We start from the raw sequence: 15,616 nt of genomic DNA on the forward strand, positions 1-15,616 counted from the left end.
CATGCAAATTAATTTGTACTATCAGGTCCTTGCTGCATGTCAAGTGGTTGCCCTTGTTTGGTTTCTAAATATAGTTGTTCTTTTGTGTGTTGCTAAGAGGTGATTTCCTACATGTTAAATTCAGTAGATAATTCTTGTTTCCTGGGTAATCATGCTAACCATGCTAGAACTAGTTTGTTGCTTGTTTTTTTGTGTGCTTTGCTTGTGTTTGCTGGTTAGTAAATAAAGTCCAGAGCTTACTTCTTTTTGCTCTAGGTTTATGCTTAGTCTTCCTAATCAAGTTAGTCACACTTTTTGTAGGAAACACTTCAGGCTAAAATACTTGATTGAACTCTCATGTTGTAGCACCAACCCAGTTGCATTTTTAGTGTGTAAGCGGTGCTTGCTCGATAAATGATTGCCCAGTCATGTCTTTCCTTTAATTGCATTGCATTTGCATCATTGCATATCATTTAGGTAAGCTAAATGTGCGACATGTGGAACCGGAGGGCAATGTTGAAGCCGAGCCAGAAGATGGTGCACGGGTGGACCAATCCAGAAGATGGAAGGACCGACTGGAGTGCATCCTTGGACTGGGATGATGTCAAGCCTGTGCAAGACTACAAGCTAACTAACTGACTTTGTGTCAAACCCAGGTAAGCCCCGGAGCATAACCCCTAATTTGAGTATTCAATGTTTATTTAAGTATTTGTGCATTTACGTTTTTAGGAGTTATATGGAACCCTAGTATGCATGTTTCTCCCTGGGTACCTATGAGTCTATACTAGTATATAGGTGTCGTTAGTATTGCCATGCTTAACTAGGATCCGGTAGAAGTCGAGTGATTGCTGTCACTCGCGAGCTATAGGTTTCTGTTACTTATGGCAACGTGTCTTGAGAATGAATCAATGAGGAAAGAGAAATGAAGACCGGACGGAGATGAATTGGTTCTGGATATGAAATGGATGGAAAGTAAGCCTCCGCCTGTGTCGATTGAGGACCGTACCGTTGTTGGCATTGCTGACCGAGTTTGAACAGTACTAACCACATGCCGGAAGTAGGAGGTAGTCGAAACCGGTAAGCTAAATACCTGATTTGCAACGATACTTTGAATCGCGACCTGCTACTCTGGGAGTGGAATGATGGCGGGTGTTGGAGTGTATGTCGCCTCCTAGTTCTCTGGGAGTTCGCTGTGAGGGGCCCTTCACCCGGGTTTTGGCAGGAGTGATTCAGACGTCGGGGTAATGATGGGAACGGTTGACATATGTGGTCCGGCGTGGCTGCACGTGTCGTGTGAGTTAGGTCCACCTTGCAAGGTTAAATCGGATCGATTCGCCGTCTCTCTCGGTTAAGAGAACCTTGGTCACTGTGTCACATCGTAGTAAAGAAGTGAAAATGAGAAGAGAAGTATGATGAGATATGTTTGTGGTACTCTGTAAAGATTAATGTGATCAACTATGCTTGCTTTAGATGTTCAGGCAAATCTAGTTGGTACTTGATAAACTTAAATTGAGCTAAAATATTAAAAGTAAGGATCCAGTATTAGTAGCTTTTTAGCAAAACAAACTCCAGAACCAAAAAGCCTTGCATGTCTAGATAATGGGCTAAGTATACCCTTAGTCGGGTAAGCCTTACTGAGTATTAGTATACTCAGGGTTTGTTGTTACCCTGTTTTCAGGTATTTATTGTTGGTGGAAGCTGACCGGGATTCACGTCGGTGGGCTCGATGTGACATCCTCCCGACTTCGTAGATCTCGTGGTTTTCAAACTGAACTTTCTAAATTTCCACTGCACTTTAACTCTGATAACTTTTATTTAAACTTAATTGTAATATTTTGCTTTGTAAACTTAATTTTGAGAACTTTAGTCTGCTTGTAATCATTTGTGCTCGTCTTCGTGCAAGATTTCCGGTATTTTCGATCCTTAACCCAACAGGCTACCGGATTACACCGTTTTAAGTGCGCTATAACTTGATTAACGCTTAAAATGATAGTTAGTGCACTTAAGCCGGTTTAATTTGGGCGGTTCTGTCACATGCAGCTCCAAGAAGGTAGTCCATTTTCACCTCCTATATGGCCAGATGTTGTCAGTAGGTGGTGTGTGAGACATATGGCTACTTACTTTTATGAGCGGTTCAATAATAAGGATCTGATGAATTTGTTCAAACGATTGTGCACTCAGAATCAGCAGAGTAAGTTCGATGCTTTGTGAGGTATAATTGATGACATGAGCGCCAAATTGCTTAAGAGCCGGGCCTCATCATCCAGCAGGAGATGTTCTACAGATTCATTAGTTCGAGCTGCTAAACCATTTACACAGTGGATTGATGGTGCACCTAAAGAGAAGTGGTCACTTCTCTATGACACAGATGGGAGGCGTTACGGGATCGAGACGACCAACCATGTTGAGTGTTACAATATGGTAATGCGTCGTGTTCGTGGATTTTCTCTTGTTGGCATTGTTGAGTTCATCATGTATGGATGTGTAAGATATTTTAGAGAGTGGTACGCATCAGCCGCTTCCTTACTTCATGATCCAGGAGTGCGTTTTTGTGGAAGGGTCAATGAGTACATGGGAAAAAAATGGAAAAGGCTCGATTTCACTCAGTTATATCGATGGGCACAAAAGAGCAAAGGTTTGAGGTATCATGCAGGGACAGGACCGGACTGGGTGTCCGCAGACAAAGAGGTAGTTCAAGAAGTTTTGATAACCATTGACGGGAGGGTGTTCTGCAGATGCCAGAAGACAAAGGTGCATCACTTACCATGCTCCCATGTCATCGCGGCTTGTTCTGTATCTGGGTTAGATGCTGCGTCATATGTTTCTCACTATTTCACAAAGGAAACCGCTGCACAGACTTGGTGTCATGAGATATACGGCATCGGTATTCTAGGACCATTAACTCAACAAAATTCCCATCCAATGCTCATCCCAGATCCAGCTATGAAAAGGGGCATAGGCCGACGGCAGACACGTCGTATCTAGAATGGAATGGACGAGTCCGAGGTTGGAAAGAAGAAAAAACGTTGCAACTTGTGTGGAGCAGACGGTCACACTTACAAGAAGTGCCCACAGCTTTCAGTACCCACTGCTGCTGCCGAGGCTGGACCTTCCGGGAATCCGACGGATGGATCGGCTCCACCTACAAGAATTCGCCGCATCTAGTTGTGCACGCAACAGCTTGCAATGTATTTGTGTGTACGAACCTAAGTATATTATGTATATACTATGTCTAGATGTCTTGTTTAATTAGTTGGCAGTGCGTATTTCTCTCGAATTTGGTTGTAACGAATGAAACCTTGAATGTAATATGTTATGTGGTATTTTGTTTAACGTTCTATTTATATTTCGTTCATTGTATCTTATGTGGTATTGTATCATAGAGCCACACGAGGTTCAAGATTCACAAATAAATATAATCATTGCAATCAAACATAGCAAACATATGAGTATTGTAATTAAAGGTACAGGAGATCTGCCGTCCCGTCACAATTTACATCACAATCTAAAACCGATGAACATCATATGTTATAGATCATGTCATGAAATCATTTGGTCGTCATCTCAGTTGACAGATGGTGGTGATGCAGGTGGTGTAGCATGACTTGACGAACCTCTCTACTTTCCCTTTCTCTCTTTTCTGGTTCTAGGTTCATGTACAGGGGGTCAAACATCATTTGTTGGAGGCCATGGTTTTAGGGGCATGAAGTCATCCATATCGTCATCCCATTTAACACAAGTTAGTGCTTGAGGTGGTGCAACCATTGCCTTATGCTACAATATTTAGAAACAAGTTTAATACTATATTTCATTATCCAAAACTTAATTCTATTTTAATTTATAATTAATTTAAAAACAAGTCTGTAATAAACTGAAATTTTAATACTATAACATTAATTAAATTAAATTGCTTTGCAATATTAATAGATTCATACGTAACGTACATGCAGAATCACAAGTGCGGAATCCGGCAAGGCTTCGTTGTTGCAACTCCCTCCCTCACCCCACGTCTCTCCTTTTTCCCTTTATGGATGTTGTTTGCTGCAAATGCAGGTGTGGGAGACTTCAGCTTTTATATTAGGGGGAGCCTGCCGCCCCCCTGCCGGGCGGTCGGCCTGCCTGCCGCCCCTCCACCGGGTGGTAGGGGCCCCTCCACCGGGCGGTTGGGGCCTCCATGCGATAGCACTCAAATTTTAATTACATATAGATCCCTACCACCCGGCAGGGGGCGGCAGACGAGCGGTAGGGGTATAAAATTATAAATTGTGAAACCAAAAATATATTTATGTAAAAAATATTTTAAAAAATAAAAAAATAAAAAAGGCCAACATCGCCCCTCCTTGACCAAGACGAAGATGGTGCGCGACTACCCTCAGTGCGCATATCGGCGCGCACTCCACGAGCCGCCGCACGGCGTCCCGCACAGCGCACACGCCGGCCCAGTGGCCTCGGCACGCACGGAGCAGGGCTTAGGCGGCAGGGTAAGCCGCTACACCGAACGACCCCCGCGCGCGTCGACGCGCATCACCTCCGGCGGCGCCCCTCGCCTGCTCCCCCACAGGGATCAACGAGACGCATTTCATCGAACACCTTCGGCGGCGCCGGAGGTGGCGGCGCGGCAATTTTTTTTTTTTTTTGCGAGGGGCCGTCGACCTCGAGAGATCCAGCACTCCAGCCCATCAGCAGACCAGCCCATGTTTATTGGGCTGCCGTGCTGCAAAAGCTCGGGCTTCTTAGGGGGCCCACATACCTTTCAGCCCAGCCCGCTGATAATCTCGGGCTTCTTAAGGGCCCATCCATCGGTCACCGACAGATACTGGAAGTCCCTGATCTGATCAAAGTCAAAGCAACCTCTCCCTTGATCACGCGTCTAAAGCTAATCGTGAGAAACAAAATAATAGGCCGATTATATTTTTTGAAATTGCTACAATTCACTTGGAATTTGTGATTTTTTTTCTTTTCGATCCATTTCTATGTGCAAAACAAGAAACAAACACTGTTCTCTAGGAATCAACAAAAAGAATTGAATCTCGTATACATCCATCCTAATCAATATCACTTTTTTTTTGCTCTTTTGATTTTTTTATTTTCCGCCATGCCATCGAAATTCCGAAAGGAATCGAACCCTTCTCCTATCAAAGGTCCTCCGCCGGCGCCGGCCCGGCCTCCTCCGGCCGCCGCCGCCGCGGCTGCTGCCCCTCCAGCTGCATGAGCTTGGAGAAGACCCCGACCATGGGCGCTGTGTTGTACGTGCAGGCCTCCGTCTGCATGTACTTGCCGCGGTGGTCGGTGAAGACGTCCTCGCCGTTGGGCCCGCCGACGACGGCGCCGACGAGGTCGTGCGGGTTCTCCCGCCGCGCGCTGTACCACGAGTCGAACCCCTGGAGGCAGCCGATGAAGTCCCGGTCGTGCCGGAACGACGCGCTCGACGCCGCGCGGTGGTGCACCCGCCGCGGGTACGCCGCGCCGTAGCCCACCAGGTAGCTGGTGCGCATCGGGTTGCTGCCCAGGATGTAGTCGGCCTGGGACTTGGCGAACGCGAGCACGTCGGCGGCGTCGCCGGCGGCGCCGCCCTCCTCGCCGCCGGCGCCGCCGCAGCGGAGGGGCTCGCCCAGGGCGGAGAGCACGTCGGAGTAGACGGTGAGGAGGAAGGCGGCGCCGGAGGCGTACTGGAGGTTGTTCCAGGGGCGGATGAAGAGGAGCCCCGCCGGGGTGCGGCCGGCGTTGTGCTCGGCGCCGCCGGGGTTCTGGTTCATGCACGAGCACACGTAGTACTCCGCCTTGGAGCGGAGCTGCTCCACCACCGCGCGCTGCTCCGGGCTCAGCCGCAGCCGCCGCTCCTTCGCCTCCACCAGCAGCTGAAACATTCATCGGATCAACAGAGCAAAATCAGCAGCTGTCTGATTAAAGAAAAAAAAATTCAGTGTTCCAAGAACAGAACAACTGAGTCAGGTGCCATTGAAATTTGTAACGAGATTTGATTTCTCAAATAAATTTTAGAAATAGCAGATCAATACTTCGAATGTATTTCATTTTTTCCAAACAAATTTTTCAAAAGAAAAAAAATGCTGCAAGACTTCTAGAAATCTGACATGAGAAAATCAAATCAGATTGCTTTGTTTCATGGTCAGTTCCTGTTAGTCAAATTTTGCGCCAAACACTATACTGCTGCTGACTCCAGGAGTAAGACCCTAAGACTAGTAGCTACTGAATGGAATGCCCAGTTGCTCCCTTTCATTGTCATGACCCTGATTTCAGTGTCAATGAAACATGATAGTGGAGGCCCACCCCAAATGTAAGGCCAAAAATATAATCCAGAAATTAGAATCGTGGCCACATGATCCTTCTCCCTGGATTCAGTTTGTCAGGGCTCTGGTTGTGATCCAACCACTTCAACTTTTTTCCAAACATGTAACTACTGTTAGTTGAATGGCCCATGGGTTGATGGATATGCCATCTTTTTTTTTTACTTAAAATTGACTCTAGTGTTGTCTTCATGTTCAAGTGCCGTCTCATGCTCCCTCTGTATTTGTTTTCTCTCTCAGATTATTTATGTGCTAACATTTGCTTTCATTAACAAATTTCAAAATGACACCGACCCCTCTGTCCAAGTGCACCAGCAAGATGGTTAGAATCTTCAGAGTTGGTTGATTTGCTTGCTTCAAAACATCACATTCCAAGCATGGTGAGAGGGAGGACAGGCTTGTGGATGCATAAAGAAATTAGAAATGTGCATGGTAAGAGATGGCTGCCTTGTATTCTAAGCATAGGGAGGAACCATGGTCAATGCTATCCATTTCTGTCAGGGTTAGGAATGCAGTCCATTTCTGCAAGACCCCCAATAATGCCATCAGCCTACTCTACTACACTTCATTAAAAAAATTCCCAGGGTTAGGAAAAACAGTCTGTTTCTTGAAGAATAATGCATGGTACCTAGAGCACATGAGAGGAAAAAATGTTATAAATGGCTGGCAAAGGACAAGATAACAGGTAGAGGAAAGATATGATCTGCTTGCTGATAAACAATTGGTGAGGCTTCTATATATGATCCCCATAGTTATGAACATTGATCCTCTTATTAATGAGCTAGATTTTACCGATGTATACATCTGGCATGTTCATGGTATATGGAGATTAATGTGGATGTGCTAAATTAGCACATATCTTTCCCCTCAAAGGAAAATACATAATGAAAATAAAAGCGCATACACACACCATGCATTCCTCTACAAGATGGAGTTGTTGGTTGTGGAGATGCTGTGCATCTCCATCAAATTCAAACCCAAGCAATGAGGGGGGCAGCAGGGCTATGCTTGTAAGATAGCCCAAGCAAAAGGGAATGGTGCACCAAACAGGCTTGCCCTTCATGCTAGCTTACAACAGGTGCTACTCACTTTGCAGGCATGCAGTTAAAACAAACATCCACATCAAAGTGCCCCAACCAAAAGGCGAAAACGATACGTTCGTGAATTCCACATGAAGTTCTTTTTTTTTCTACAATTTGATATGGATTGATGTAATTCGACAAAAATTCACAAATTTCAAATGAGGCGGGAGACGAGTAGATGTATATTTCAAAAAATAGGAGTGAGTATGCGTGCGGTGTAAGTATGTGAGTACCTCAGATGCCAGGACCTGGAGTCCAGCGTACTTGATGTCCCAGCTGAACTCGGAGACGGCCCAGCCGGTGCCGCCGAAGTCGTCGGCGTTGGCGAGGGCGTAGTCGAGGTAGTCGCGGCGGCCGGTGGCGCGGTGCAGCCAGAGCGCCGCCCACAGCAGCTCGTCCTGGTACCCGCTGGACGACGGGTAGTAGCTCTTGACCACCTCCACGCTCTCGTCGTAGCGCCCCCTGAACTTGTCGGCGAACTCGAACAGCTGCTGCGCGTGGTGGAGCAGCAGGTGCGCGTAGTGCGCGTCGCCGGCGCGGCGGAACACGAGGGACGCGGCGGCCATGGCGGCGGCGGTCTCGGCGGCGACCTCGGAGCCGGGGTGGTCGGCGTCCACCTTGTAGGCGCGGCGCGAGGTGGTCATGTCCTCGGGCCGCTGCCAGCAGTAGTGGTCGGAGTCGCCGTCGCCGACCTGCGCCCACAGCTCGGTGGGCGCGGTGTGCGCCTTGACGAAGTAGTCGGTGCCCCACTTGATGGCCTGCAGCGCGTGCGCGAGCTCGCCGGCGGCGGACACGCCGGCGCCGTACTCGAGGACGCCCCAGGAGAGGAGGGTGACGGTGAAGGCCATGGGGAGGCCGAACTTGACGTGGTCGCCGGCGTCGTAGTACCCGCCGACGAGGTCCACCCCCTGCTCGAGCCCGTCGGTGAGCCCCGAGTGGCCGCGCCACCGCACGCGCTGGTTGTACGGCAGCCGCCCCGACCGCTGCGCCTCGAAGTAGAGCAGGCTCTTGGACAGCGCGTCGCCGTAGTCGTGCGCCGCTGACGCCGCCGCCGCCGCCAGCGACACGGCGACCACGGCCGCGGCCACCACGAAGCGGCCGGAGACGTCGCTCATTGCAAGAACCGAGCCTGACGACCAACCACCAGCAGCCGGTGAGGAATATAACTGCAGTGAGACAGTAAGTAATGGCTGGCTGCTGATTAATTCGCTGCCAAATTTAGCAGGGCGGCCTCGGCAACGCGATAGATGGTCAGGCGAGCACGGCACGGCACGGCACGGCGAGACCGCCTCTCGCTCTCTCCGTCTCTGTCTCTCTCTGGAACACGGCAGGGCGCGGCGCATTTATACCCGTGGCCGCGGTTCGGAGGAGGAAGAAGAAGAGACAAGCAGGCGACGGGGGGTAGGAAGGCCAGCCGCGTGCATGTCGGAGCAGGAGAGAGGAGGTGCAGGTCGGGTCGAGGACGGAGCAGCGGGTTGGTGGACAGAGACCGGAAGGGTCGGGGTCGTCCTCGGCTTGGCATGGCGGTGCCTTCACAAGAGGATGACAGGGACGCCGGCTGCTCCTACGAGCAACTTTTTTTTTTTTTGCTACAACTTTATACATGTTGAGCTTCCTGATGATGTGATGTTGTTGAACTCTGTTCTGGTTGTGCCCGGGCCCACGTCTTGCTCTGTTCTTGGTTGGTCCAGCCCGGTCCACGTGGCGAAGCAGGGGCCGTCTAGGCTGTCCGGTCGCGGATCGACGGCTGGGATCCACGGATTCATATGTGAACAAAGAAATTATTACGGATTTTGTTTGTCTTAGCTGATTGCCTGCCACTACCATTTCAAAATATAAGGCATGGAAAATACTAGGTACAAATTAGCCATATATGGTGATCGGTTCTCGGACTAAGGGCATGTTGGAATGGTGACGGCGATACGCCAATTCGGCGTACTATATATAACATATGGTTTTTTATGGTCGATCCGGACATTGTTAGTGAATATTTTCCATCGCCCTGGCATCCAGTTAATAGATTGCCAAACTATTCCACTGTGGTCTTTTTCGTAGAGAGAAAGGAAAAGGGAGAATGGTTTGGCCCTATTTTTCTATGATCAGGTCTGAATGTCTGATGATGAGTAGTTCGTTGCGACGTCTCTGTCAGGTGTCAGTAAGTAACCGGTCGTTCGAGCCTCCATTCCTCCCCGCTGCTGTGACAAGTAAGCTTAGAGCCCAGGCAGAGACAGCACAACTTGTGACCACCAGTATCGGATGCTTTGGTTGGAATCCAAAACGAAAGCTCCTGGAAGGGAAAAAAATGCTTGCTTTTTGACGCATCTGATGAACTGCACGGACAACTAAAGATAGTCCACGTTTACAACAAGCTTGATTAGTTAGAGTTCGCGACAGCGTGTTAGGCGAGACTGGAGCTTGACAAGGAGAGTTAGACTTGGTATAGTAGTACCATAAATGTTATATACGGCAGCCATAGTGCAATGAAGAAGTTTAAAGTTTTCGCAACTGATAATTTTTTTAATTAGATAATGGATCGAATTATGAATAAAGCAGATCCCTGCCTCAGATTATATACTAGAAAATAGAAAATGATGTTCTTATTAAGATGAATAATCTTTTTATCCTATATTTCTTTTGATGTTTTTTCCTTTTTGCCAATCTACCTTGAAATAGGAGAAGAGTTGAAAGAGGCGTTTTTTTTTTCTAGGCGGGTTCTTGTGCTGCAACAACACTATTCATGCCAGCGGCATCATGATTTTGCGACATAACATATGTCAAATTTAACTTAATTTGTATATTCTCCTATTGCAAAACCTCTAGGATATATATATATATATCAAATCTACTTTATTCTCTATTTTCTTTACAGGAAAACCTCTAGTTCATCAACATTTGTTTTTGTTTTCCCATTTATTAGCTACTTTTTTTCTAGAATAGGGGCACAAGCAAGCTCTTTCCTTTGTTGTTCATGACGTTTGGCATGCACCCCTACCATGGCCGAGTGCTGTAGTCGACGCATTCAGGTGTTTGGATTTCAAACTCCGTAATACGGCCAAGGCGCTGAAAAGCTGGAGTGCCAAACACATCGGCTCGCCGATCGTCTTCAATTGGCCATCGCCAAGGAAATCGTTCTCCATTTGGATCACGCCCAGGATTTCAGAAACCTAGCGCCTCATGAGCTAGCTCTGAGAAGGAAAGCTAAACTTTGTTCGTTGGAACTAGCCTCACTACAGAGGACCTTGATCCGCCAGCGTGCGCGCATATCATATTTGGCGGAAGGGGATGCTAACACCCGGTTCTTCCACCTGCAAGCATGCCATCGCAGCCACAAGAATCATATTACTAAACTACGGGCGGATGATGTCGTGCTGTTCAAAGAGGAAGAAATGGCCGAAGCAGCCTTTAACCATTTTAATAACATTTTGGGGATTGAAGGACAACAGCTCAATAACATAAACCTGGAAGAATTAAACCTTCCCTCCATTCACGGTGAATCCATTGACCATTGCTTTACGGACGAGGAAGTTTGGCAGGCCATTGTTGACATGCCTACCGATAAGGCCCCTGGACCGGACGGGTTTACCGGTCTGTTCTACCGTACAGCCTGGCCGATCATCAAAGACGATATCATTAGGGCTTTCAACGCCCTCTGGTCGCTGGACGGTCGGAGTTTTTACTTGGTGAATCAGACATATTTGGTACTCCTTCGCAAGAGACAAGATGCCTCCTCCATAAGCGATTATCGACCAATTAGCCTGATCCACAGCTTTGCTAAGCTGTTCACTAAGGTGTTGGCGCGTCGTCTCTCACCTCTCATGCACAAGCTGGTCAGGCACAATCAGAGCGCTTTCATTCGCTCACGACTCATCCATGACAACTTCAGGGCGGTGCAGTTAACGGCAAAATTGATGCATCGTGCAAAAATTCTGAGTGTGCTTCTTAAGTTGGACATCGCCAAGGCCTTTGACACGGTCAATTGGCGCTTTCTGTTGGCCATTTTACAACATTGTGGCTTCCCCCGCAGGTGGCGGGACTGGATCTCTCTTATGCTTTCGTCGGCAAGCACCAGAATTATTTTGAATGGGTCGCCTGGGAGGAGAATCTGTCATGCTAGGGGATTTCGTCAGGGCGACCCGCTTTCACCCCTACTCTTTGTCATCGTCATGGAAATCTTAAATGCTCTTCTGAGATTGGCTGATATCAGAGGCCTTCTATGGGCGCTCCACCCCAAGGTCCGCGAGAGAACTTTCCTATATGCTGATGATGTGGTGGTATTCCTGTCGCCTGAGGAACAGGATTTGCTGCTCACTAGAGTCATCCTCAACATTTTTGAGGGGGCGTCTGGCCTTAAGACAAATCTATCCAAATGCCACATTTCACCCATCCAGTGCGACTTGGAAGCTTCGGTGACTCTTTTCACTCACTTCCCGGGGAAATTTGACCCGTTCCCGATACGATACTTGGGGATACCGTTTGGCCTGCAGAAATTAAGTAAAAATGTCTTGCAGCCCTTGGTCGATAAAGTGGCGTCCAGACTTCCATCATGGAAGGCCGGCCTCCTAAACCATGCAGGGCGAACTGTTTTGATCAGAAGCACGTTGTCGGCCATTCCGATACACACGGCGATGGTTGTGAAGATCTCTCCATGGGTGATCAAATGCATCGATGGCTATCGCAGGGGTTTCCTCTGGAGTGGGGCCAAAGATGCTAAACGTGGGCACTCTCGGTTGGCATGGCTGCGGGTATGCAGACCAACTGATCTTGGTGGGCTCAGCATTGTGGACCTACAGCGGTTGGGTTATGCCTTACGCATGAGATGGTTATGGCTAAAGCGTATTGATGACTCTCGTACATGGTGCGACCTCCCCGTGGAGTCTGAGAGTGTGGTCGACCAGATGTTTCAAGCGTCGATCTATGTCGAGCTGGGAAATGGACACAAGGCATTATTTTGGACAGATCGTTGGCTAGAAGGGAAGTCTATATCCGATCTTACTCCATACCTAACTAATGCAGTGGGTCCCCGGATCAAGAAACAAAGAATTGTAGCTCAAGCGTTGAATGGGGGTGCCTGGGTCCGTGACATAGCCGAAGCCTTAACTGTCCAGGTAATTCTGGATTACTTTCTCATATGGGACCTAACAAGGGATATACAACTTGATGAGAACTCAACGGACGCAATTTGTTGGAAGTGGACATCGGACAGGGTTTTCACTACCGCCTCCACGTACCGTTCCTTCTTCATTGGTCAACACCCGGTGGAGGGAGCTAGACTCCTCCGCAAGACACGTGCGCCGGCAAAATGCAAATTTTTCATTTGGCTAGTCATCCACGACCGTTGCTGGACAGCTGCTAGAAGGAAAAAGCATGGGTTGCAAGACGATGACACTTGCGTGCTGTGTGCACAAATGTCGGAGACGATTGATCACTTGTTAACTGCATGTCCGTTTACAAGAGAAGTGTGGTTTCGCCTGTTGCGCAGACTTGGCTGGGAGATGTTGGCGCCAGACTCTCAATCCACTTCTTTTGTTAGATGGTGGTTCGGTGCAAGGAAACAAATTCCAAAGGACAACCGCCGGTGTTTGGACACCCTCATTACCCTCACTTCTTGGTTGCTATGGAAGGAGAGAAACGATAAGACTTTTAATCGACGAGTGCGTACAGTCGATGACGTACTCACTTGGGTGTATGATGAGATTGACGCTTGGCTTCAAGTTGGTTTTAGGTGCCTTGAATTGGCGGTTTGTAGGCTAGGTAGGCTTTCGGGTCGCGCAACGGGGATCATGTAGTCATGTTCTTCGGATTGTTCTGTGTCGGTTTTGATTCTAAAACCAACCCTTGTGTAATACTTCTGTTTTCTTCTTAATGAAAAACGTGCTTAGGCACGGTCGCGAAAAAAAAAGAAAGAAGTAAGACCCTGCACCAACATTCCATTTTTAACAAACAAGCTAAGCGAGCGAGGTAGTTAGGTTTCATGATTCAAATTTTACCCAAGCTGTAGCAATATCAGTCAGAGTTCCTTCAACTGCACATCCTCCTTTTTTTTCAATAATGTATGTGCCTCACCACGTATTTCATTAAGAAAAATATATATTTTATAGTGATCGGAACTCTCGAGACGCCGGCGAACTGTCTTCAACGACACAACTCGCTGTTAGGAAACTATATATATTATTCCTAGATTCCATCATATACCTCGCAAAAATAAAGATTCCTTCGTATAAAAGTGGGACAGCCATCAAACGTCCTCGACCGGTGCAAGCAATATATGTGCATTATTGCGTCATGCATACGTCACCACACTACAGCAAGCAGGCAGCGAACGATCATGAAAAAAGGTCAAAAAGGGCAATGAATTGAAAAAGATTTGGCAAATGGCAATGGAATACCTACCTACACACGCGTGCATGGAAATGCAACGCGGGCGTGTCAACGTTGCAGGATTACAGTCAGTTGAAGCAACGTACTGCATGTCCGCGTCTTCGACGCCGAACCTCGACGACGATGGCTGCCTGAAGTCGTCACCGGTCAAGGTCGTCAGTTATCGCCTACAATAGCTAATAGACTATAGCTACTGTCTCTTGGCTTCTTCCTCCTCTTTCTCACACATGCATGCACAGTTTGAAGTCTCAAAGCAGGCAGGCAGGCCACTGCAACTAGATGATTGGTAGAATTCCAAGCTAAGGTAGATTGATCTTCAAAAGGAGAAAATGAACTCCATGCAGCTAGATAAGGTAGAAAGATGGTGGTGTAGGTGCATGATTGGGCATTTTTTGCATGGAGCCAAATTACAAGCCAGCACCAGGACTTTCATTCCCAGGACCCAGATGACCAGATTGGCAGGCAACAAATGTGTTCAAAGCCAAAAGTTTGGGTTGTTATTATGCAGAAAAAAGGAGAACACAAAGGTTGAATATGGGGAACATCCTTTTGTCTGCTGAATTAGTTTAACTGATGATGATGGTGCAGCATATAGGAAGGTTGTGAAAGTGTTGCTTGCATATATGTAAATATTTTCATTGCATGATATGCACCTGTGTGGTCTGATACTTTGACTTTGCTTGTAAACAAGAAAGAGGAAAGAAAGGTCGAGGCACCTACTAGCTGCCAGAAAAGGCCTAACCTTTTTTTTTTTACCTGCTGAATCACCTGTCAGCATCATATCAGTGGACGATCAAATTAAAGGAGAACAACACAGCAACCCTTGCATGCCTGAATGCATGCATCACATTCACTCGTTTTCGGTTGTTTGATTTACTAGCTATTTCTTGCGCGTACGTGTTTGGTGGATTCGATCGACTAAATTTAGTCCAACTCTGTTCATGTGTTTAAAATGACTTGCTTCGTATCGCATGGATGGATGCTTTTTCTCCATTGCCGGCTTGGGGAGTTCGGTGAGGGGATTGATAGAGAAAGTTGGCTGGGAGGGGGGCGCATTGTATCGTCAGACGGGCACCGCTTGTCAGCAACGCACTAACCACTGTAGTTGCCGGGCAGATGTCAATCGGTCGAATGGGATTTTGATCGATCTTCAGTTACAGAGTTGACATCAGACGATCATGCAGGAAACGTATTTTCTGCAGTACTGCATAGTACTCATTAACAATGGCCGACAGGAGGTGTAGATGCTTTATGTCCTTTGTTGATCTATTGTCCTTCATATACACTGTCAGACGATATGATATTCTTTAGGGTATATAAATCTTTTCTCAAAAACATCTAGCAACCAGTGGGGACGGGGGGTGATACGGAAAAAAAGGTCAAAAAGATATTTCAGCGATAATACATTTTTTTGGAAAAGGGAAATTTTATTGATTTCAAGCACAATACATCAAGGTGATATATCGTCTCAAAATTTTTCCGACCTCTGCCTAAGCGACACACAGCCTAAAAGAGTTTGACATAGATCCTTCCACACTAATGACGGTCAATCCTAAGACTAGACCGACACCCTTGTGCCCGGGCAAAAAAAAATCCTTAGCCACCTATGCCAAGAAATAAGATGCTTTTGAAGGATAGCCCATGTACGGAGTCAGTGCGTAGTTGAGTAGATAATTTGCAAAAAAAAAGATTTTTTATTATCAAACACCACTGTATTTCAGCGATAATACATAGTTTCTTATTTATTTTTATAGGTATATTTTTACCACCTAACCTGCTGGATCAAGTTGCTACAGCTACAATCATATTGGTGATAATAATAGTCAACAAAGATATGTAGAGATGACAATGTAGCAAGGTTATGCAAAGTTA

At 47.2% G+C, this 15,616-nt stretch overlaps 1 protein-coding gene across 1 annotated transcript; it reads right to left on the reverse strand.

Moving 5' to 3' along the window:
- Positions 1 to 4,864: 4,864 nt before the first annotated feature.
- Positions 4,865 to 8,849, reverse strand: LOC120651131 (endoglucanase 5-like). Its single transcript, XM_039928544.1, has 2 exons — positions 7,600 to 8,849; positions 4,865 to 5,837 (listed from the first exon to the last, which is right to left on the reverse strand). The coding sequence occupies exons 1-2, from the start codon at positions 8,707 to 8,709 to the stop codon at positions 5,115 to 5,117; spliced, it is 1,833 nt and encodes a 610-aa protein (XP_039784478.1). The 5' UTR covers positions 8,710 to 8,849; the 3' UTR covers positions 4,865 to 5,114.
- Positions 8,850 to 15,616: the final 6,767 nt, after the last annotated feature.

This window comes from Panicum virgatum, chromosome 1K (genome assembly GCF_016808335.1).
Source record: "Panicum virgatum strain AP13 chromosome 1K, P.virgatum_v5, whole genome shotgun sequence".
NCBI classification, from domain to species: Eukaryota; Viridiplantae; Streptophyta; class Magnoliopsida; order Poales; family Poaceae; genus Panicum; species Panicum virgatum.